The 25,458-nt window shown below is 45.8% G+C and overlaps 1 protein-coding gene across 3 annotated transcripts in view; it reads right to left on the bottom strand.

The window, feature by feature from the left end:
• Window positions 1-25,458, bottom strand: part of ss18 (SS18 subunit of BAF chromatin remodeling complex) — a 76,059-nt gene that overhangs the window by 50,478 nt on the left and 123 nt on the right. For all 3 annotated transcript variants that reach the window (XM_060823900.1, XM_060823902.1, XM_060823901.1), the window contains exons 2-3: window positions 17,239-17,315; window positions 1,104-1,188 (exon numbers count right to left, since the gene is read on the bottom strand). In XM_060823900.1, coding sequence (XP_060679883.1) covers window positions 1,104-1,188; window positions 17,239-17,315 — 162 coding nt within the window. The remainder of the gene's footprint in view (window positions 1-1,103; window positions 1,189-17,238; window positions 17,316-25,458) is intronic.

Below are 25,458 nucleotides of genomic sequence, written 5' to 3'. Positions count from 1 at the left end.
TGAGCACCGGGCAGGAAAGTGGGAGTTGAGACGGAGGTGAGATCAGCCATGATTGTATTACAGGATGGAATAGGCTTGAGGAGCTGAATGGCTTCCTCCTGCTCCTAGTTTTTATGTTCTCATGTTCAATATGTTCACCTCTCAACTCCAGCAGATACAGGACCAGCCCATTCTAGCTGCTTATGGTCACCCCAATAAACCAGTCTGGTGACTCTTCTCCTTACAGCCTCCAGTGTTAGTCTATCCCATCTTAACAAAGCGACCAAACTGCACAGAATACTTGAGGTGTGCTCTTGCTGAGGTGGTGAAGGAGAGATTTAATTGAGAAGTTTCCGACGAGCAGAGGATTGCAATAAGTAGGAAGCAACCGCCCTGGTTGTGGGAAAGGGGACTGTAGAGAGGAGACAGCAGACTGGAAGCTGAAAATTCCAGCTAGCCCATTCAGGAGTGAGGGTAGGAAGCAGGGGCCCACCTAATGTGAAAGGGGGTTTGGGTGGGCAGTGTTGGCAGTAAACAGTAAACACTTCTGGCTCAGCCTGGTTCACCCTCACAAAAACAACACTTTGAAGCCATAAAATGACGCCAATGGGTTTGGTTCAAATGCCAAGGCTACAGGTTCGTCTGTTTATTATCATATTCATATCAGATTCAGACTTTAACTGTTTCTCTCCACTGATTTGCTGAGTTTCTCCAGCATTTGGAGTTTGCTTCGGACTTCCAGCAGCGTTTTGCTTTCATGTCTCTCAGTATCTACCCTGTCAATCCACTTCAGAAATGTGACTCTTTCAACGATGAGATCACCTTTAATTCCTCTAAGCTCTGCAGGATACCATTAAGATTAACTCAACCACGCAGCACATAGACAACCCTCACTCATGGCAAGGACCAATATAGCGAATATTACCGAGAGCAATTAATAAACATGCAGAATGGCCAGACAGTTGGCACAATAATGTCACCGCAGGTAAGACAGAAATAATTAACTCCAGATTGCAGTTCCTACTCTTTCTGGCTCCCGAAAGGATTACACACACCTGTACTTCAGAGATTCAGCAAGCTTAATATCGTTTTACAAAATCCTACTGAAAAAAAAGAGTACTTACAGCTGGTAAGAGTGACTGCATGTTCTGATTGGAATCTGCTATTGTTGCCAGATAGACCAAATTTCTATGAAGCATTTGCTGGTACCTGCAGGAGGAGGGGGAAAAAGCAGTTTTATCAAAAGAATCATGGACTGTACTTGTTTAAAGATTCAGCATCGAAACTGCGATCAAAGAATTAATTTCGGGTCCAGTTTAAAGCTCTGAATCATCCCAGGAGTTTCCCGAACACACATGCAGACATGAACATGCCCGGTTGAGGCATGACTCACTGAGGCAGTAGGTTATGGGCTCTCAGGTTGCACTCCAGAGATACAGTCAGACATACAGGACAGCATGGGGTTACCACCAAGTCAAAGGCCTTGCCTTTCAGATGACCAACGAGAGCATGCTCCCTCCCCACCTCCCCGCAAACCGTCTTCACTTTCCAAGTGGGTGTGTAAGTTCCCTGCACCTCTGTTTTTTAAGAGGAGGGTGTTCACCCATTGTCCTCAAACAATATCAAACCAACAAGAGCAGGCCATTTGGCCCCTCGAGCCTGCTCCACCATTCAATGAGGTCACGGCTGATCTAATTGTACCTCACCTCCACATTCCTGCGTATCCCCCAATAATCCTTCAATGAAGCTGCTGATGACAGTCATTTTTAAAACCATAGCTTGTGGCTGGTCACTTGTACAAATGTTCTTGTGACATCACACGGGATTAGGGTGGGAATTTGAAGCTGGTGAAGTCTATGTTGAGGCCTTTGGACTATAAACTCCCCAGCAGAACAACAAAAGTCAGAGAATGTTGACAGAGAATGTGCTTTGTACACACCATGGAGCATCGAGGAACCATGTTATATGTCGGCTGATCAACCTTCAGCTCCCTGATATCAGATGAGCACTTGCAAGTGGGAGTCTATGGGGGAGCTGTGACTAATGTTCTGATTACCGACAATGACTCAAATCTTGAAAGGTCAGCCACAATTTCTTGACTGACTTACAGTGTTAAATATCTCTTTAGAACATGCTGAATTTCATCAGGTTTTAAGCTTGTGAGATGACAAAGGGAACTTATTCCAGCCTCTGAGGTGCCTGGGAGTGCAGTAGAATGAGAGGTGATCAATCATGCCTCAATAAACACTTCTAATTCTTAAAATAAGAGAGTTAAATGCACAACTCTCAAACTTCAACAAAATAATGAGTGCAAAATAAGAAGCCATAATCTGACTCTAATTCATAAATGCAATAAGGAACACAGTGAAAATCTAGCAAAGTGAGAAAGTGGAATGTGAGTGAGGGGAATCATATTCACTCATTGAAAGGGGGTGTTAGATAAATAGGAGAGAGAGAGCAAGTGATTGGAGTTAGATCACACAACCTTAGCAGCCCAGGGCAATGGCTGATGGCAGGAAAGTGGGGTGAATTTAGGTTGTAGTTTATTTTTGGCAGTACAGACTTGATCAGCCAAATGGCCTTTTCTGTACTGGATGATTCCATGGATGCAAGTTATGAAGGAAATTATAAAGGGATAGAGATGGATTCATTGGGCAAAGATGTGGTAAATAGATGAAATTGTCCAGTTTGTCAGGAAGAATAAAAACAAGCATGTTCGGTACATGGTGAGAGATTACAGAATTGGGTTCCGTGGAATGGGAGAAGTTTAGTTCTCTGTGGAATAAGCGTTCCTTTACTCTGTGGTTACTGATTAACTGTGTCTCCTTACTCATTCTGCTGCTCTTAAGAAATTGTTTCAGATCATAGAATCCCTACAGTTTGGAAGCGAGTTTTTAACAATATTTTCACAGTCAGAGTCTGCTGCAATCCCTTACCATTCAAATCTGAAGCAATGACCTTGAAGCACAGGAGCTACAACTGAAGTTGAACAACATGCTGGTGTTCATAATGCAGCAGACCCACAACAAAAACTCAATAACACACACCCTTAAAGAAGGAACACAGCTGGTGCAATAGTTTAATACTACAAAGGTATAAAGTAGCAGGGCTGATTGGAAAAGATCACAGAATCTTTGAAGATTTCACAGAAGATTTCTATAAGGAGTGAAAAGAAAAAAAATCAAGCCTCATCTGCAAAGCGAAAGGGAAATCTACTGAAGTTTGTGAATGCAAAGTTGCATTCTGCCTTGGGGCACGCTGATAACCTTCCAGAAAATCATTAATCTGTAAAATACAGTGAATAAAATAAAGTGGGGGGGGGAAATAAAAGGAGACAAATTCTCTGACAGTATCATTACAACCCTACCCTGGCCAGAGTCCCATGCTTTGTCTTAATTCATTCAAGGGTGATGGAAAGCCACCATTTGCAGTTCACCCTTGATTTAAGAGGCTGGATTGGTTTTTTCAGAGGGCGGCTAAGAGGCATCCACCTTGCTGTGGGTTTGGAGTCACGTGTACACCAGACTGGGTAAGCACAGCAGGGGGTTCACAACAAATCAATAATAAAGATCACGGTCACCACCATGGGGACCAGCTTTTTAACCGGTGGGTTTTTTTTTAATCAATTGAATTTAAATAAATCTGCCGGCTATTGCAATCAAGATTGTGGGAAAGGGCTTCTGGGTTCCCAGTTCAGCAACCACAAGACATAGAGAAATAGGCCATTCAGCCCATCGCGTCTACTCCATCACTCAATGGGATTATGACTGATCTGATAATCCTCAACTCCACTCTCCTGCGTTTTCCCCATAACCCTCAATTCCCCTTTTTGATTAAAGATCTGTCTGTCTCAGCCCTGAGACTCAATGCCCCAGCCTTGACAGCCCTCCGAGGGAAGGAATTCCACAGATACACTCCCCTCTGAGAGAAGAAATTCCTCATCTTCAAATTAAACAGGTGACCCCTTAAACTGAGATAATGTCATCTGGTCCTTGCTAAAGATTCCACGAACAGAAAGTTGCAAATCACTGCTATCATTAAGAAAGGAAGTTATAGAGAGGTTGGGTTGTGAGAGGCTGGTGACTGATGTGTACAAAATTGTCTCTGTGTGAATTTTATGACCACATGTTTGACAGAGCACCACATTTAAAGGGTGTTTAACAGAATCAGGGCTTATGGAATAGGAGGGTGTGTGTCCAATGGGGTAACAATACACTGGTCATAAGGACACAAAGCTGTGATCTGTGACAGGTGGCAGACAGCGCTGTTCCCAGAGGGTCAACTGCTTTTTATAATTCATGGAAACAATCCTGGAAGACAGGGAAAAATGCCAAACTTCTCTGATTCCACCAAAGTTGGAGGAAGGGCGAATAGTGGGAATGAGCTGAACTATCGGGGCCAGGTTGGCAGACTCATGGCAGGTGGCGTTTAATAGAGAGAAGTGTGAGGTGATGCATTGGGCAGAAGGGGTGGGGAGAGCTAACATCAACTACATGGCAGTTCTGGACAGCATGCCCCCAGGGCACATGTCTACTGGGCTTTGAGACCGCAGAACGTTTTGAGTGAGAGTAGTGAGCAAAGTATGCACTTACTAAACAGAGGAGCAAAATACAAAAGCAGGGAAAACACAGCAAAGCTTTACAAAGTTCTGGTTTGGGTCCCAGGTGGAATTTTGTGTCCAGTTCTCACCACCCCCTGTACTTCAGGAAGGATGTGATGACCCCTCAGGTGGTGAGGAAGCAAGTTGCCAGAATGGTGCCAGGGATGAGGGATTTTATGACAGGGTTGGGTGGAGACTCTGGAGTTGTTCTCCTTCAAAGCACATGGGTGCACAGACAATAGGAGGAGGAGTAGGCCATTCAGCCTATCGAACATGCTCTGCCATTTGACACGATCATCTATCTCAACACCATACTCCTGCCCTCTCCCCATGTTCCTTGACACCTCTAGCCCCTAGAAGTCTGGAAATATGTTCAATGCCTCCTGTGCTAGAGAACTCCACATATTCTCTGCCTTCTGTGAAGATTTACCTTTACCCCAGTAATTACTTCTTTCCTCTGTCCAAAGTGGTTACCATGTAGCCTGAGATTGTGACCCTTGTCCTGAACTTCTTGGTGCAAAGGAGGTTAAAGGGGCGGTTTGATCAATGTGAACCATGTTATGACAGGTTCAGATGAGGTAAAACTGTTTGGAATATTTATATTCTCTCAAGACGTGTACCTTGCTGGTTGGGTTGGCATTTATTACTCATCCCTAGTTGCCCTCCAGAAGGTGGTGGCGAGCTGCTCCAGTATCTGAGGAGTTGTGAATGGTGTTGAACATTATGCAATCATCAGAGAACATCCTCCCTTCTGGCATTATGATGGAGAGGAGGTCATTGACGAAGCAGCTCAAGGTGGTTGGGCCTAGGACACTACCCTGAGGAACTTCTGCAGAGATGTCCTGGAACTGAGATGACTGACCTCGAACAACCACAATAATTTTCCTATGTGCCAGGTATGGCTCAAACAGCAGAGAGTTTGCCCAGATACCCATTGATTCTGGCTTTGCTGGGGCACCTTGATGCCACACTGTCAAATGCGGCCATGATGGGTTATAACTCTCCCTTCACTCTGAAATTCAGCTCTTTTGAACCATGGCTGTAATGAGGTCAGGAGCTGAGTGGCCTTGTCTCACCAATGCCTTGTACAGTTGCAGCAACACTTCCCTGTTTTGGTACACTATTCCTTTATCCAAAATGTCAAAATCCCATTTGCTCTTCTCTGGAATCAGGCCACAACCTGTTTTGATGTTTACCCACGATCACTGACAGGGACTTGTTTGAAGGCCTCAGGGAAATGCAACCCAGACCAGTGCAACACTCCCTCAGGACTGGCACAGGGGAGCGGGAGCCTTGGTTTTCATGTACAGATTATTCAGGATGTATTCGCAGAGCAGTTAGAAATACATGCTACATCAAGCTGAGTCAGCATGGCTTCATGAAGGGAAACTCATACCTGACAAGAACCACAATCATTTTCCTAGGTGCCAAGTATGACTCAAACCAGCAGAGAGTTTGCCCCAATACCCATTGATTCTAATTTTGCTTAGGCTCCTTGATGCCACAAATGTGGCCTTGATCAAATGTGGATTAAGGGGAACAGGTAGACGTAATATATTTGTTTTTTTCCCCAGAGAATCCCTACAGTGTGGAAACAGGCCATTGGGCCCAACAAGTCCACACCAAAGAGTAACCCACTCAGACGCATTCCCCCATCCAATTACTCTACATTTCCCCCTGACTAATGCACCTAGCCTACACATCCCTGAACACTACAGGCAATTTAGCATGGGCAATTCACTTGACCTGCATATCTTTGGACCGTGGGAGGAAACCAGAGCACACAGACACGGGGAGAATGTGCAAACTCCACACAAACAGTCACCCGAGGTGGGAATTGAACCCGGGTCTCTGGGACTATGAGGCAGCCGTGCTAACCACTGAACCACTGTGCCGACCAGGTCTTTCTAAAAGATAATTGATAAGGTAGCGCAAGGAAGGCTTCAAACAGGATAAGGGCAGTGCTTCCTTGAATTTTATTTCCCTCTGCAAGAGCTTCTGAGGACGATGCAGAGCAGTGACGTCCAGAAGCAGAGGTCTATGTTACAATTACCACGGGTGGTATTCACAGAGCAGCGTGTGTACATCCATACAGCTTCAAGAGAGCGTTGGTTAACAGCCCATGGCATTGGGAGGTGGTATATTATCCAGAGCACTAGCTAACTCATTGAAGACAGAGTTGGGATGACGAGAGCATTTTCAGGATGACAGCCTATAACCAGTAGAGTGATGCAGGGATCAATGCTGGGCCCACAATTCCTTACGATCGATACTAATGACTAGGATGAGGAAAGTGTATGTACAATAACCAAATTTGTGGATGATACAAAAGTAAGTGGGAAGGACATGTGAGATTAAAAAAAACATTCTGCAGCAGTACGGATACGTTAAGTGAGAGGGCAAAAACTTGGCAGATGGAACATACTGCAGCAAAATATGAGGTTTGACAGGAAGGTTAGAGGAGTGGAACATTATTTAAATGGGGAAAGATTGCAGAAAGCTACCGCACTGAAGGATTTGACAGTCCTTGTCCACAAATCACAAAAAGCTAGTGTCCAAGTTCAGCCGGTAATAGGGAAGGCAAATGGAATGTTGGCCTTTAGATTAGATTAGATTACCTACAGTGTAGAAACAGGCCCTTTGAAGGGAACGGAGTATGAAAGTAGGCTTGGCTAAAACAATACTAAGGCACTAGTCAGATCACATGTGGAATATTGTGATCAGTTTTGGGCCCCTTATCGAAGGGAACATACACTGGCACTGTATGTCAGGTTCACTATGTTGGTGCTAGGTATAGAGGAGAAAGTGAGGACTGCAGATGCTGGAAATCAGAGCTGAAAATGTGTTGCTGGAAAAGCGCAGCAGGTCAGGCAGCATTCAAGGAACAGGAGATTAGACGTTTCGGGCATAAGTCTTTGATTCCTGAAGAAGGGCTTATGCCCGAGACATCGAATCTCCTGTTCCTTGGATGCTGCCTGACCTGCTGCGCTTTTCCAGCAACACATTTTCAGCTAGGTATAGAGGGGTAGTCTTATGAGGTGGGATTGGGTAGGTTGGGCCTGTACTCACTGGAGTTTAGAAGGGGAGAGTGGACCTTATTGAAATATACACAATCCTTTAAGTAGTGACTATAAACTCTGTATTGTACTCATTTGAGTAAGAGACAATAATTCTTAGAGGACATGGGAAAGTCAATAATTAAAGCTGGCTTCCCCTGTGGGACCATCTAGGACCAGAGGATATAATCTCAGAGTAAGGGGTCACACATTTAGGGCAGAGATGAGGAGGTATTTTTTTCTCTCAGAGGGGAGTGAATCTGTGGAATTCTTTCCCTCAGAGGGCTGTCGAGGCTGGGGCATTGAGTATATTCAAGGCTGAGACAGACAGGTTTTTAATCAGGAAGGGAATTCCCACAGTATTCCCACACTGTCCGAGATCACTGTGAGGATCCTACTGCCCCCTCGGGTGAAACACACCACCAGTCGTCTCTCTTTCACGAAAGAGCAGCTGTATATTCGCCTGGGACTATGACGACTTTACCTTCGGAGGTCAGTTAGCTCAATTGGCTGGGCAGCTGATTGGCAATACAGCGTGACACCAACAATGTGGGTTCAATTCCCACACCGGCTGAGGATACAACAAAGGACGCTCCTTCTCCTCCTCCCTCCTCAGCTGAGGCATGGTGACTCTCAGGTTAAACCACCCCCAGCCGTGTCTCTCTCTCTCTCTCTCTCTCCCCTCCTCGGTAATGTGAGAGCATCCCGGTGGTCCAGCTGGAGCATGGGGATTGTACCTCTATCGAGGCGGGAGGGCGGACACCGGTCAGACACAGGGAGAATCTCCCAGTTCTTCTTCCACGTGCAGCCAGTGGATCTGCCACATGGGCAGGGGAAGGCAATGGTTAGCCCCCACTGGAGGCACCCTCAACAAAGCAGCTCTGCCTCAGTACCCAACCCTGAAGGTGGGTGCTGTTGAGGGGCACGTTTAGCCTAAACTGGGTGCTCAAATACTGGTCCCACAACCCTTCTGGATCCAAGTTCAAAGAGGCTGCTGATCTGTCACTTTATGCACATGGGGACTCTAGCTGCAAGTTACAAAGCTCTCTTTAGCTGCCGAACCAACAGCGTTCTCGGTTTTAGTCCTGTGTGTATTTACCCCCACACTGAGCAGATAAGGTCCATAGAACAAAGAACATGGAACATAGAAAAATACAGCGCAGTACAGGCTCTTCAGCCCTCGATATTGCGCCGATCCAAGCCCACCTAACCTACACTAGCCCACTTTCCTCCATATACCTATCCAATGCCCGTTTAAATGCCCATAAAGAGGGAGAGTCCACCACTGCTACTGGCAGGGCATTCCATGAACTCACGACTCACTGAGTAAAGAATCTACCCCTAACATCTGTCCTATACCTACCTCCCCTTAATTTAAAGCTATGCCCCCTCGTAATATCTGACTCCATACGTGGAAAAAGGTTCTCATGGTCAACCCTATCTAAACCCCTAATCATCTTGGTTTATACGTGATACGTCCATGGAATATCACGTATAAACCAGCATTGTTTGTGTTGTAACAACAGACAAGGGGAGCTCGGCATTAAGTGCCAGCCCCTGGCAAATTACACATGCAGGGGCGCTTAAAGCAACAGTGATCAATTCCTTTTTGACGGCGTTTACATCAACACATCCTTCAGTCAATCACAGAACAGGTCTCAAACCTGTCAGAGTCCGGAAATTTGCCAAAGAGAGGTCAGATACAAAAACGGAGGAATTAACCTGCATTTAATAACCTGCTACTTTCTATAATCCTAAGACACCCCAAAATGCTGTACAGCTGAAACATGAAATATAGGAGCAGGAGTAGGCCATTCAGCCCTTCAAGCCTGCCCTGCTATTCAATATGATCATGGCTGATCATCCCAGCTCAGTCCCCTATGCCCACTTTCTCCCCGTACGCTTTGATCTCTTTAGCCCAAGAACTATATCTAACTCCTTCTAAAGAAGGTCTCTAGGAAAGTGGGTGTGACAAACATCGGATCAACCATTGACGGAGAAGGCTGGAGGGGCCGATGTTCTCCTCGTGTCCCCATTTCTTACTGTCTTCTTGAAAACATTCAACGTTTTGGTCTCAACCACTTTCTGTAACAGACAATCCCACAGACTCCCACTCTCTCTGGGTGAAGACATTTCTCCCCATCTCAGTCCGAAATGGCCTGATCCTTAGACTGTCACCCCCTGGTTCTCGACAAAACAAATCATGAAGTGCTCTGCCAAATGTGGAGACCATTGTAATGTAACTTAATGCAGTTGCAACATAGGGAACAGGGAAGCCAAGTGCTTTAAACACAGCAAGATCTCACCGACAACAATGCCATTTGTGGAAAAGTGTAGTGATGTTAATCAGGTATGAAAAATGGCCATGAGACCCAGTAAGAAATTCCCAATTATGCTTCTGTGTCACACCAGGCCACCTTTCACATCCAGCTGAAAACACAGCAGTGGCCTTGACTTTACACCCCCCCCCCCCCCGCCACTCCTCGCCCCAGTGAAATATCGACCTCTCACACAGGGAGGCACTACTTGGTACCGGTGCCAGCCAGGGGTGGGGACTGGCGAGGGAGCTCTGCCAGTCTGGGCTGATGACTCCATAGTGGGTCCCACTCTCGGACTCAGTATGAACACAGTGCTGTTAGTGACATCTTCCCACAGGCTATTTAACACAATGACTGCGAATAAAACTAGACCCAAGAGCCTGTGTAGGGGCTAGATGAGGTTGCAGAGATAGGGAGGGAGTGTAGGGGCTGGAGGGGGTTACAGAGATAGGGAGGGGATGTACAGGCCGGAGGGGGTTACAGAGATAGGGAGAGGAGTGTAGGGGCTGGAGGAAGTTGCAAAGATAGGGAGGGGGTATAGGGGCTGGAGGGGGTGATAGAGATGGGGGGGGGATAGGGGCTGGAGGAGGTTACAAAGATACGTAGGGGTGTAGGGGCTGGAGGTGGTGACAGAGATAGAGAGAGGTGATGGGGCTGGAGGAGGTGACAGAGATACGTAGGGGTGTAGGGGCTGGAGGTGGTGACAGAGGTAGGGTGTGGTGTAGTGTGGCGCAGTGAATATGTAAAAACTTTAATTGCTCGATTGAAATGGCCCTTATTTCACATGGACCAATGTCCTTGTGCAGAGGCAAGTGGATGCCAATGTTAGCAGCAGCTGCAGGCTGGAGAGACGATGGCACCGTGCCACTGTCACTGGATAAATAATCTCAGGCCCTGGGCCAACTTTCTGGGGACATGACAGATGGCAAAAACTCAATTCCATAACAAAAATAAAAGGAGTTTTTGAAGGAAGTGAGGGGGTAAACTGCCAGCCGCTGGCATGTTCACTGTCTTCCCCAGATTCGGAGAACTGGGAATTGAGACCGGAGATTTGCAAATTGCAATTGTAAACATTACAGCGAGAGCGAGGCAGGGGAGGAGATTGCTGGGGCCTTGACAGAGATCTTTGTATCCTCTTCAGCCACAGCCAATGTTCCAGAACATTGGAGAATAGCCAATGTTGTTCCTTTGTTTGTGGAGGACTGCAGGGATAATCTGGGAATGTCGAAGTCAGTAAGACTTACATCAGTGGTAGGGAGATTATTGAAGATGATTTTTAGGGATAGGCATATTTAGAAATGAATGGATGTATTAGGAATAGTCAGCATGGGAGGCAGGTCTTATCTCAAATTTGAATGGAGTTTTGAGGAAGTGAGGGGTGGCACAGTGGCTCAGTGGCTAGCACTGCTGCCTCACGGCGCCAGGGACCTGGGTTCGATTCCAGCCTCAGGTGACTCTCTGCTTGGAGGTTACACATTCCCCCAACGTCTGCGTGGGTTTCCTCCAGGTGCTCTGGTTTCCTCTCACAATCCAGAGATGTGCAGGTTAGGTGAATTGGCCATGCTAATTTGCCCATAGTGTTCAGGGATGTGTAGGTTCGGTGCATTGATCAGGGGAAATGCAGAGTAATAGGGTTGGGGTAATGGGTTACTCTTCAGAGGGTCAGTGTGGACTTGTTGGGCCGAATAGCCCATTTCCACACTGTAGGGATTCTATGATGAAGAACAAGATGATTGATGAGGGTAGGGCAGTGGACCTTACTGAAGCATTTAACAAAGGTCCCTCATGGTTGGCTGGCCCAGAAGATTAAGACATATAGGATCTGTGGTGAACTTAATAAGTTGGATACAAAATTGACTTGGTCATAGAAGACAGAGGGTAGTTGTGAAGGGGTGTTTTTCTGACCGGACATCCATGATTAGTGGTGTTCTGCAAGGATCAGTGGTAGGACCTCTATTATTTCTAATATATAGATATAAATGAATGAAAATGTCGTAGATTTGATGAGTAAATTTGCAGATGACACGAAAATTGGTGGCAATGTGGGCACAGTGAGGAAGGTGATCAAAGGATGCAGCAGGATATAGATCAGTTAGAAAGTTGGAGAGAGAAATGGCAGATGGAGTTTTAACCCAGTGTGAGGTGATGCATTTTGGGAGGTCAAATGCAAGAAGAAAGTAGACAGGAAATGGTAGTACCCGTAGGAGCTTTGATATACAGAAGAATCTTGGGGTTCAAATCCATTGCCCCTTGAAAGTGGCAACACAACTGGATCAGGTGGTAAAGAAGGCATTCAGCAGTTGCCATATTGCAGATGCAGCTGAAAATGTGTTGCTGGTTAAAGCACAGCAGGTTAGGCAGCATCCAAGGAACAGGAAATTTGACGTTTCGGGCATGAGCCCTTCATCAGGAATGAGGAGAGTGTGCCAAGCAGGCTAAGAGGAGGAGGGGCTTGGGGGAGGGGCGATGGAGATGTGATAGGTGGAAGGAGGTCAAGGTGAGGGTGATAGGCCGGAGTGGGGTGGGGGCGGAGAGGTCAGGAAGAAGATTGCAGGTTACGAGGGCGGTGCTGAGTTGAGGGAACCAACTGAGACAAGGTGGGGGGAGGGGAAATGAGGAAACTGGAGAAATCATAAAACTTTAGCTCGGCCACATTTGGAGTATTGTGTGCAGTTCTGGTCGCCACACTATATGAAGGATGCGGTGGCTTTGGAGAGGGTGCAGGATCCTCTATTAAACCTGCCCACCACATTTTCCGAAGTTTACCGGAATGTTGTCTGGATTGGAGGGTTCTGAGGAAGGGTCTCCCCACCTGAAACGTTAACTCTGGATTTTTCTCCACCAGACCTGCCAGACCTGCCAGCAATCTCTGGTTTTATAGCTTTAAAAAGGAGAGATTGAACAATCCCGAATTGTTTTGCTAGATTGTCAGAGGCTGATGGGAAACCTGACAGAAGTTTATAAAATGAGAGGCACGGCTAGGGTGGCTAGTCAGAGTCTCTTTCCCAGGTTTGAAAAGGCAAATACTAGGGGCATAGGTTTAAGCTGAGAGAGGGGGAAAAAAGTTTAAAGAGATATATGAGAATTTTTTTTTTACACAGAGGGTTGTGGGTGCTTGGAATATGCTGTCAGGAAGGTGGTAACAACAGATATGATAGCAATGTTTAAAAGACAGACACATGAGTAGGCAGGGAATAGAAGGATATGGGCCACATGCAGACAAATGGCATCGTGGACAGCACAAATAATGTGGGCCAAAGGGCCTGTTCCTATGTTGTACAATTCTAATTCTATGTCAAAGACTAAGAATAATCCCACCAATTATAGACCAGTCAGTTTAGCTTCAAGGGTGGGGACATGTCTCAACACAGCTATTCAGGACAAAATGCTGGTGTTGGACTGGGGTGTACAAAGTTAAAAATCACACACCACCACGTTATAGTCCAACAGGTGTAATTGGAAGCACTAGCTTTCAGAGCGCTGCTCCTTCATCAGGCGTTTGGGGAGTATAAGATCGTAAGAAACAGAATTTATAGCAAAAGTTTACAGTGTGATGCTACCTAAATTATATATTGAGAAATAACTGGATTGTTTGTCAAGTCTCTCAATCCTGTTAATTTAGGATAAAATTAGTAATTACAGTGGAAAACCTGACATTGAGTCATATAGTATGGAAATAAACCCTGCGGTCCAACTAGTCCATGCTGAATATAATCCCAAACTAAACGAGCCCCACCTGCCTACCCTTGGCCCATATCCCTCCAAACCTTCCCTTTTCTTGTATCTATCCAAATGTCTTTTAAACAATGGAACTGTTCCCACATCCACCACTTTCTCAGGAAGTTCGTTCCACATATGTCCACATATCATTGAAGGCAGCGGGACAGGTGGAGAGAACAATTAGCAAAGTATACATTATTCTCTGGTTTATTAACAGAGGCATAGAGTAATAGAACAAGGAGTCAATGTTGAACTTATACAAGACACTTGTTAAACCTCAGCCGAGTACAGTTGCGGGTGCCACTTTATAGGATAGATGTGAATGTATTGGACAGTGTGCAGAAGTGGATTACAAGAATGGCTCCAGAGATGAGAACCTTCAGCGATGAGAACACAGATTGGAGAATTTGAGACGGTTCTCCCTGCAGAGACGGCGGCGGAGAGGAGATTTGGAGACAGAGTTTTTCCAAGGCAGGAGTGGGCCGGACAGAGTAGATGGGGTGAAACTGTGTCAGAATGCAAAAGGAAAAAGAAGAGCTGGCGCAGATTTAAGGTGACATGCAGAGGAGGCAGGGTGTGGTGCGGAATAACCTTCTCACCTTGTGAGGGTGTGGAATACACCGCCTGGAAATGTGGTGGAGGCAGGTTCAACTGAAGAGGATCAGTGGATGGCTATTCCATATACCCAATATATGGAAGGGTATTGGGAAAAAGGAGGAGATTGGTTCTGGGTAATAGAACCATAGGAACATGGGAAGTAGGAGGGATAAGTCTCTCAAATCTGTTCCACCGTTCAACATGGCTCAGCACTCAACTGCTCCCTCTCTCTCCCTATACCCTTCGATCCTTTACAAGTAACATTCACTCTACACAAATCCAGCCAATGACAATGTCCAACAGCAGAGAATCTAATCACCATCCCTTAACATTCCATGGCATCACCATCATTGAATCCCCCCACCATCAACATCCACAAACTGGACTGGACTCCCCGTATAAATCCAGAGAGCTAGGACAAGGGAGACATTATCAGGATGCAACCCGTGATTAGCGAGTGCCACCAGGCTGAAGACTGGGACCACCATGACCTGGATGAGGAAAGTGAATCTACTAACATCAACTTTGCAGATGACAGAAAATAGGTGGGAATGTGAGGGATGAAGATGGCACAAAGGTTTGGCAGAGGGATGTAGACAGGTTAAGCGAGGAGGCAAAAACTTGGCAGATGGAATATAATGTGGGGAAATGGGAGGTCACGCACCTTGGCAGGAAGAATAGAAGAGTTGATTATTACTTAAATAGAGAAAGACTGCAGAAAGCTACAGGACAAAGGGATTTGGGAGTCTTCACCCGTGAATCACAAAATGTTAGCATCCAAGTTGAGTGGGTAATTGGGAAGGCAAATGGATTGTTGGTCTTCAAAGGGAATGGAGTATAAAAATGTGGAGATTTTCTTAAAACTATACAAGGTACTAGTCTTACATCAGCTGGAATATTGTGAACAGTTTTCTGCTCATTATTTAAGGAAAAATTATACTGGCATTGGAGGCAGTGCTGATCCTGGGGATGGAGGGACTGTCTTATGAGGAGAGGTTGAGTAGGTTGGGCCTGTAGTCACTGGGGTTTAGAAAAATGAGAAGGGACCTTTTAGAAATATACAGAATTACTGGGGAACTTGACAATGTTCATGCAGAAAGATTGTTTTCGCGTATGGGAAAGTCTAGGGTCAGAGGGAATAATCTCAGGATAATGGGTTCCCCATTTAAGATGGAGATGGGGAGGAATTTCTTCTGTCAGAGGGGAGTGAACCGGTGGAATTCTTTCCCACAGAGTGTTGTCGAGGCTGGGGCACTGAGTATATTCAAGGCTGAAACAGACAGGTTTTTAATCGGGAAGGGGAATCAAGGGTGATGGGGAAAAGGCGGGAAAGTGGAGTTGAGGATTATCAGATCAGACATGAATTGAATGGCGAGGCAGACTCGATGGGCTGAATGGCAATATCAGGGCTACCCTGGACTAAAGGTCCCTATCTTTTTTAATCTTGTATTGTGGGATTTGCATTCTTAAGTTTTATTGGTTTCTACTTCCAATAATTAAAGACGTAAGATTGATGGACATAGATCCTTGAAGATAGCAGGACAGGTGGCCAAAGTAGTTCAGGAATATTTAGATGATGCATTAAATACAAGAGCGAGGAGGCTGTGACGGAATTGTACATAATGCCAGCTGGACCATAGCTGGAGTACTGTGTGCAGTTCTGGTCACCACACAGTATAGGATTGTTGTGATTGTACTGGAGGGGGTGCAGAGGAGATTTACCAGGATGCTGCCTGGGATGGAGCACACCAACTATCGAAGAGAGATTGGACACTCTGGGGTTGTCTTCCTTCAAGCAGAGAGAGCGGAGGTGGATCTGATTAGGGCATACAGAGGTCAGAGCAGCACATTCTAGTAGAGGGACCAATAACCGGGAGCACTGATTTAAGGTAAGGAGGTGGCTTAGAGGGGATTTGAGGGGGAAAGGGCTTTTACCCAGAGGGAGTTGGATACCCAGAACTGACCGCCTCAAATAAAACCAACTTACTGGCAGCATTCAGCAGTTTTCCATTTGCTCTGTTGAGAGGTAGGAACCTCCGCACCATTCAAATAGAGAGGAACCTCCACTATCCGAAGGACACTGGCAGGGAGTATCTCGTTCGGTTAATCAAATTCCACATAATCAAATGCCAGATAACATAATTTAGCCGAGCATTGGGACCTTGCAATTTTATTTGGACAATCCGAAACTCGGATTTACAAATGCTGGATAATTGTGGTTCCTCTGTATTCAGTTAAAAATCACACAACACCAGGTTACGGTCCAACAGGTTCATTCGGAACCACTAGCTACCTGATGGCGATCTGAAAGGTAGTGCTTCCAAATAAACCTGTTGGACCATAACCTGGTATTGTGTGATTTTTTAAAAAACTTTGTCCACCCCAGTCCAACACCAGCATCTCCACATCATGGCTTTAAATACTCAGATATGCATCCAAAGTGTCAAAACACACAAGACTGTGGGCTAAGTACTGGATAGCGGGATTAGGATCGATGAATGTTTGATGACCAGCATGGACTCAATGGGCTGAAGAGCCTCCTACAACGCTGTTAAAACTCTATTGTTCATGTGGCCAGGCATCACTTTAAATGCAAGTTGAAAGCATAAAGAAAAAAATTCTGACAAGGGATTTATTATCCAACCCTAAGTCCCCAGAGGGCAGTTAAGAGTCGACCACATTGCTGTGGGTCTGGAGTCACATGTAGGCCAGACCAGGGAAGGATGGCACTTTCCTTCCCTAAAGGACATCAGTGAACTGCATGAGTTTTTCCAACAATCGATGATAGTTTCACAGTCACCATAACAGAGGACAGCTTTCGATTCCAGACTTGTTCAATTTAAATTGTCCCAGAGTGGTGCAGCCGCTGTGTCCCTGCAGTAATAATCGGGATTCTCTGGATTACTGGCCCCCCGATATTGCCACAACATCACCCTCTCCCAGAAACAGAAAAGTAAAATCAACTTACTGCGAACATTCGGCAGTTTTCCCTTTGCTCTGGTAATCCATTATGCATTGGATAAGCTGGTTGTTTTCATCCAGTAACTAATAAAAGAACAGGGAGGAGGAAATCAGTTCAACAGGCACTTGTTCCCTAGTGCTCACCAAGCCCCTGCACATCAACACTCCCACTGTTTGGAATCTTACAGAAATGAGCTTGGGTTTTGATGTTCCCCAGCCCATCAGATACGGTCCATCCAGAAGCATACCTACAGTGATGGAGTTTAACATGTAACACTCAGACGCTAGTGTAGAATTGGAGTCTCAATGAAGCTTTCTGCTTGGCATTCACCAGGATCAAAAGCAAAATGCCAAATTGCACCAATTTTTACCTAAGGGAAGGGAGCTGGTTGGTTAGCAAGTTAATACTGTCTACACCAATCAGAATTCTTGCCAATACCTAAGTCAATCAAAGTGGACTTAGTGACCAATCAGCATGCTTTTTACTTATTGTAATAATATTCCACCAGCATGTGAAATTTGACATTCTTGCCTTTGTCCTGATGAGTGGAAGATGAGGAGCTTTAGTGTCATGTCTCTCCCGTCAATTATATCCAGCCTGCTGTTCCTGTTTACCTAAGCTGATTGGAGGATGAAATAGAGGTCCCAGAATAGATCATTTCACCCACTCCAAGTTTTCACTACAGCAGAGGCTGAGGGGTGACCCGATAGCAGTATATAAAATTTTGAGAGGCATAGATACAGTGGATAGTCAAGAGTCTTCTTCCCCCCCCAAGGTGGAAACATCAAATAATAATGAGGATAGATTTAAGGTGAGAGGGTGAAAAGTTAAAGGAGACGTGCGAGGTATTTTTAAATTTTTTTTTACATCGAGGGTGGTAGGTGTCTGGAATGTGGTGCCATGGGAGATGGTAGAAGCAGATATGATAGCAATGCTTAAGCGTCATTTAGACTGGCACATGCACGGTCAAGGGATGGAGGGTTTTTGCATGGTTCAGGAATTAAAGGTTATGGGGATAATACAGGTGGGAGGAGTTAAGACAATGGATAGATCAGCCATGGTCTCAATGAATGGAGGAGCAAGCTCGATGGGCCAAATGGCCTACTCCTGCTTCCATTACAATGAAACTATGATACGGACCACGTGCAGGTAGATGGGATTAGTTTAGAATGGTCAGTACAGACATGATGGGCCGAAGGGCCTGTTCCTGTGCTGCACTATACTGAGTAATCAAGATCGAAAGTGACCCTCGAGTGCCGTGCTGAGGTACTGCTGCACTGTCAGAGGTGCCACCTTTCCGAAGTAATATTGAATGGAGGTCCTTGTCTGTCCTCTCAAGCGGGCAAAAAAAAATCTCAAGAGCTCTATCATGAACAGGAACAGAACCGACCCTAATGCCCAGGGACCAAACCCATTCCTCAATCGACATGATAAAAAATGTTGATAGTCGGACTATCACCTGGCTAGTGTTTGTGGGAGCTGGCTGGGCACTTCAGCCATTCTGCCAGACACTGCCAGAAGCATTTCATTGGTTGCAAAGTGCTTCAGGTGTTCTTGTGGTCATGAACGCAGTTATAGAAATTTGTTTAAGTTCTTTCATGCAACACGAGCATTGATGGGCAGGTCAGCATTTATTGTCCATCCCTAGTTGCCCCTTGAGAAGGTGGGGGTGAGCTGGCTTCTTGAACAGCCTCAGTCCATGTGCTGTGGGTAGACCCACAATGCCCTGAGGGAGGGAATTCCAGGATTTTGACCCAGTGACACTGAAGGAAGTGATATATTTCCAAGTCAGAATGGTGAAGGGGGTTGGAGGGGAACTTTCAAGGTCATGTTGCAGCTGTACAGGATATTGGTTAGGCCTCTGCTGGAATATTGCGTGCAATTCTGGTCTCCTTCCTATTGGAAAGATGTTGTGAAACTTAAAGAGGGTTCAGAAAAAATTTAAAGGATGTTGCCAGGGTTGGAGGATCTGAGCTACAAGGAGAGGCTGAACAGGTGGGGCTGTTTTCCCTGGAGTGTCGGAGGCTGAGGGGTGACCTTATAGAGGTTTACAAAATTATGAGAGGCATGGATAGGGTAAATAGACAAAGTCTTTTCCCTGGGGTCAGGGAGTCCAGAACTAGAGGGCATAGGTTTAGGGTGAGAGGGGAGAGATATAAAAGAGACCTAAGGGGCAACTTTTTCACGCAGAGTGTGGTGCGTGTATGGAATGAGCTGTCAGAGGAAGTGGTGGAGGCTGGTACAATTGCGATATATAGGCATCTGGATCTATATGAATAGGAAGGGTTTGGAGGGATATGGGCCGGGTGCTGGCAGATGGGACTAGATTGGGTTGGGATATCTGGTCGGCATGGTCGGGTTGGACTGAAGGTCTTTTTCCGTGCTATACATCTCTATGACTCGATGACTCAACACTGTTGTATTTGTGAACTGTCTGACTTCAGAATCCTGTGCTGACGAGTGCCCATGGTGTCCAAGGTGAATGGCATTTGCAAATAACCAATTGTCTAATGTGGATATGGGGACGGGGGATGGCAACATAACAACCTGCATTTATATAGTGCCTTTTACATGACATTTTGCTGAAACCATGTCAACAAAATGTGAAACAAGACACAAAAGGAGATATCAGAGTATGTAAACAAAAGCTACTTGTAACAATTAGTGTAGCTGCAGCCTGAGATCCCTCTGTGACACTCACTAAACAAGGCTGGTATTTTTCATCGCGATTGCCTCCTCAATGCTCGGACCAGGAGATGCCACCTCCCACTCACTCAGAGACTCCACTTGCAGGCTCACTCTGCAGCTTCACGTACGTTGTCATGCAGCTTGGCAAAACCCATCTCACATGAGCTACGCCTCCCCCAAACTGCTCCCCACAGGAAGTCTTCACATTTGACTTCAGACCACACAAGCCCGAATCATTTCTCGGGAATGAAGAGCAGCACGGATTCCTGTGGAAAAGCACCAATGGTTCCACTGGGAGGTGGAAGCCTTCTCTCGTATTTGGTCACCCGCTGTTCTTCATTTTCGGTCTTGTCCTCACTCTATGTTCCCCAACTTTAGATATGTGTCTACCATGTCACCACAATGTGGTATTCCAGTCTTCATAACAAAACCCCTGTTTCTGCTCATCTGCTCTCCAAACCCTCACTGTGCCTCCATTACATCCAGGCTGATTATTCCAATACACCTCTGACCAACCTATTCTATTTGTTTATAACTCTGACCATTCCAAGTATTCTTGTATTTAAGTATGATATCTTATTATCATACTCTTTAAAGTTCACTGACATCACAGCCTATGCACTATACAAGTCAACATTTTGTTAATTCTTCAAAGAAACGAAGGAGGTTGGAAAGCAACAGCCTCATTAAGGTTCCAAAGACAGCACCATCCAAACCCAGCTAGAAGGACAAGGGCAGCAGATACATGGGAACAGTACCTCCCTGCAAATTCCCCTCCACGCCCCTCACTATTCCTGACTTGGAATTATATCACTGTTCCTTCAGTGTTGGTGGGTTAAAATTATGGAACTCACTCCCTAACTTGATTGCAAAATCCCTGCAAGGACTGGAACAGCTCAAGAAGGCAGCTCACCACCACCTCCTCAAGGAGGAGAACATGAGGACTGCAGATGTTGGAGATCAGAGGCAAAAAGTGTGGTGCCATTTCCTCTACTTTGGGGAGACAGGACACCAACTCATGGAACATTTCAGAGAATATCTGTGGGACACAGGCACCAAACAATCCCACCCCTCTCTGGCCAGCCACTTCAACTCCCCCTCCCACTCCACCAAGGCCATGCAGATCCTGCACCTCCTCCACCGCCAAACCCAAACCACCTGATACCTGGAGGAGGAACATCTCATCTTCCACTTGGGACCCTCCAACCACACGGGATTAATGTTGATTTCACCAGCTTCCTCGTTTCCCCTCCCCCTGCCTTATCCTAGATTCAACCCGCCAACTCGGCACTGCCCTCATGACCTCTTCATCTTCCTTCCCACCTAACCGCTCCACCCTCCTCTCCGACCTATCCCCATCATCCCCTACTTATTGCATTCCCAGCTACCTTCCCCCCTAGCCCCACCCACCCATTTACCTTTCAGTCCCTTCAGACCTCCCCTCATTCCTGATGAAGCGCTTATACTTGAAACATCGACTCTCCTGCTTCCCAGATGCTGCCTGACCAGTTGTTCTTTTCCAGCACCACACTTTTTGACCACTTTCTCAAGGGCAACTCAGCAATATGTCTTTTTCACAGAGAGGGTGGTACGTGTATGGAATGAGGAAATGGTGGAGGCTGGTACGATTGCAACATTTAAGAGGCATTTGGATGGGTATATGAAAAGGAAGGGTTTGGAAGGATATGGGCTGGCAGGTGGGACTCAATTAGGTTGGAATATCTGGTCGGCATAGACGAGATGGACTAAAGAATTTGTTTCCGTGCTGTACATCTCTATGGCTCTATAATAAATGCTGGGCCTAGACAGCGATACCTATATCCCATGAATGAATTCTTCAAAATTGACAGAGTAAGAGGATTGGTTTTTGGAATGTGTTGTTGTTATCACACTGCATTAAGAAATTCAATAGGAACTAAAAGAGACACCTAGGCAGTTAAGAGTGAACCACATTGGCTGTGGGCCGGGAGTCACATGTAGGCCAGACCAGGTAATGATGGCAGATTTCCTTCCTGAAGGACATTAGTGAATCAGATGGGTTTTTAAACTACTAATAATATTGCCACAGTCCCCACTGCTGAGATTCGCTTTATATCACAGATTTTTATTCATCCAATGTAAAGTCTATCAGCTGCTGCAATGGGATTTGAACGGACAACTCCATCACCTGGGTTATAGTGACACTCTCATTACAAACCATCTGCCTCTAAAGTGTTCACACTGAGAAACAGGAGTAGGCCATTCAGCCCCTCAAGCCTGTTCTGCTAATCAATGTGATCATGGCTGATCTGTGACCTAGCTCCATAGACCCTGCTTTTTGCTCATGTCCCTTAAATAATATAAATAGATTTTTGTCAATCAATCTCAGATATAAAACTTAACAATCGATCTGGCATCAACTGCCATCTGTGGAAGAGAATTCCAAACCCCTCCCACCCAATGTGTGTAGATGTGCTTCCAACCGTCTCTCTTCAATGGTCTGACCCTAATTCTCAGATAACGTCCTGGTTCTAGAATCTCCAACCTGTGGAAACAGTTAATAAAAACTAAAAGAACTGCAGATGCTGTAAATCAGAAACCAGAACAGAAATTGCTGGAAAAATCTCAGCTGGTCTGGCAGCATCTGCAGAGAGAACTCAGAGCTTAGGTTTTGGGTTGAGGACCCTGACTGAGAACAGTGGAAATAGTTTATCTTTATCTACGCTGTCTTTTCCAATTATTATCTTGAAGACTTCGATCAGCTCATTCCTTAACCTTCTGAATTCTAGAGAAAACAGGCTTAATTCGTACAAAGTTTGGGAGAAGATTTGTAGCTCGGGTGCTCATTGTTGTGGTTCTGTTCGCCGAGCTGGGAATTTGTGTTGCAGACGTTTCGTCCCCTGTCTAGGTGACATCCTCAGTGCTTGGGAGCCTCCTGGGAAGCGCTTCTGTGATGTTTCCTCCGGCATTTATAGTGATTTGTATCTGCTACTTCCGGTTGTCAGTTCCAGCTGTCCGCTGCAGTGGCCGGTATATTGGATCCAGGTCGATGTGCTTATTGATTGAATCTGTGGATGAGTGCCATGCCTCTAGGAATTCCCTGGCTGTTCTCTGTTTGGCTTGTCCTATAATAGTAGTGTTGTCCCAGTTGAATTCACGTTGCTTGTCATGTGTGTGTGGGGCTACTAAGGATAGCTGGTCATGTCGTTTCGTGGCTAGTTGGTGTTCATGGATGTGGATCGTTAGCTGTCTTCCTGTTTGTCCGATGTAGTATTTTGTGCAGTCCTTGCATGGGATTTTGTACACTACATTGGTTTTGCTCATGCTGGGTATCGGGTCCTTTGTCCTGGTGAGTTGTTGGCTGAGAGTGGCTGTTGGTTTGTGTGCTGTTATGAGTCCTAGTGGTCGCAGCATTCTGGCTGTCAGTTCGGAAATGCTCTTGATGTATGGTAGTGTGGCTAGTCCTTTGGGTTGTGGCATGTCCTCGTTCCGTTGTCTTTCCCTTAGGCATCTGTTGATGAAATTGCGTGGGTATCCGTTTTTGGCGAATACACTGTAGAGGTGTTCTTCTTCCTCTTTTTGCAGTTCTGGTGTACTGCAGTGTGTTGTGGCCCTTTTGAACAGTGTCTTGATGCAACTTCTTTTGTGTGTTGGGGTGGTTGCTTTCGTAGTTCAGGACTTGGTCAGTGTGTGTGGCTTTCCTGTATACCTTTGTGGTGAATTCTCCGTTCGGTGTTCTCTGTACCATCATGTCTAGGAATGGGAGCTGGTTGTCCTTTTCTCCCTCTCTCATGAATCGGATTCCTGCGTGTGTGGCGTTGATGATCTAGTGTGTGTTCTCTATTTCTTAATTTGTACAACCTCTGATACCTGGACTTCAGGGATTAAGTTATCATTCTGGTAACTCTGAGGCCAATAGATCCTTCCTACAGTAGGACCCAGAACTCAACACAAGACTTCCATTGAGGCTGGAACAGTGTTTTACTTGCTGAGAGAGTTGTATTCTACCGATTTATTTTAAAAGCCCTTGCGGCTTTTCTCCTTGCCTTCCAGAATGGGTGCATTCCCCACCCCCTGACCTGTCTAATCCTGCACCCACTTTGAGAATAGGAGCCTTTATTTTATCGTGTTCCATTGCCCGTCTCCGACCCAAAGTGATAAACTCCTCACACTTCTCCACGTTATATTTCGCCTGAATAAGAACTGGTTTGAGTGCAATGGACCCCTCTCCCCCCACCCGAATCTTGTTATTTTAGACAAAATACACTTGGAAGAAGAAAATTATTTTTGTTGTTGTAAATCGGGGGGGGAAAAACATTCTGAAGGGGAAAGTCACTGAACCCGAAACGTTAGATCTGATTTCTGTTCACAGATGCTGCCAGATTTGCTGAGCTTTTCCAGCAATTTCCGTGTCTGTGTTAAATTTCATCTTCCCATTTCTGCCGTGTCCTCTCCAAGTCCATGACTACCCCCCACCCCCCACCCCCACCCCCACAATCCCTCGCAGTTCGCAATATTTCGTTCCGTCTGAACAGTTTTGAAAACTGCGCCGTTGGCCAGCTCAGCCTCCCAGGCTTGGAATTTCCCAGCTGAACTCACGTCTCAGGGCTCAAGCAGACAGACCCTCCGGGTTTAAAGCCCCCTCCCAGCAACACAACCCGAAACGTTGCCCCGTGACTTGCAAATCAGCTTGGCGGCACAGCTCAGTCAACCCGGAGGGAAAATGCCAAGGGAAACAACGTGAAACAAAACTGACTCGGGAGCCAAACCTAAACTGTGCAGAAACTGTTACATTCAGCAACATATAAAACAGAAGTATAGCCATCCCAGCTCAGCTCAGAACAAAAAAAGAGCCACCCTGTCATAACATTGATTTAACAAAAATTCCCCCAAAACCATACATCAACTCCACCACTTAAAGTTGGTTGAAAGGAATAGAAATAAAAAACGTCAAATCAAATCCATCAACAGATTTAAAGTATTTTAAAAAGGGAGATTTCAAATCAACACAGCTATTGCAAGGGGAAAAAAAACCTTAAAAAAATATTACCGGCGACGGATTAAAAGTTAGCTGCCAACCCAATTGTGCTAACGAGAAAATGATCATTTCCTGGCGCTTGTGAGTTTTCGCTGAGCGAGGCTGGACTTGGGAGTGAAGCTGCAAAAGCTTCAAGCAGCACTGGGGGAGAGGGGGGGGAGGGGGAACACAAAGAAAGGGAGAAAAAAATGTTCTCCCAAAAATCAGTTGAAGACCTTCATCATGGCCGCTGTGGTAAAATTCCTCCCACCCTCAGCCTATCTTCCTCAGAACTGGTTTGAGTGCAATGGACCCCCCCCCCCCTTCCCCCCCAACCGAATCTTATTTTTTAGACAAAATACACTTGGAAGAAGAAAATTATTTTTGTTCTATGCCGAAACACAAAGGCTCCCCCCCCCTTCCCCTTCGCTCGGTGTGTGTGTGTGTGTAGGTTACATTGTTGCACTCCCGCTACAATGTAATCCTCCAATGAAACAATCTGAGCGGATACATTGTCGCAGCGTTCCAAAACTCGCTACATT

This window comes from Hemiscyllium ocellatum, chromosome 4 (genome assembly GCF_020745735.1).
Source record: "Hemiscyllium ocellatum isolate sHemOce1 chromosome 4, sHemOce1.pat.X.cur, whole genome shotgun sequence".
In the NCBI taxonomy this organism is placed as follows: Eukaryota; Metazoa; Chordata; class Chondrichthyes; order Orectolobiformes; family Hemiscylliidae; genus Hemiscyllium; species Hemiscyllium ocellatum.
The sequence above is the reverse complement of the archived record's forward strand: the minus strand, read 5'-3'. Positions and strand labels throughout refer to the sequence as shown.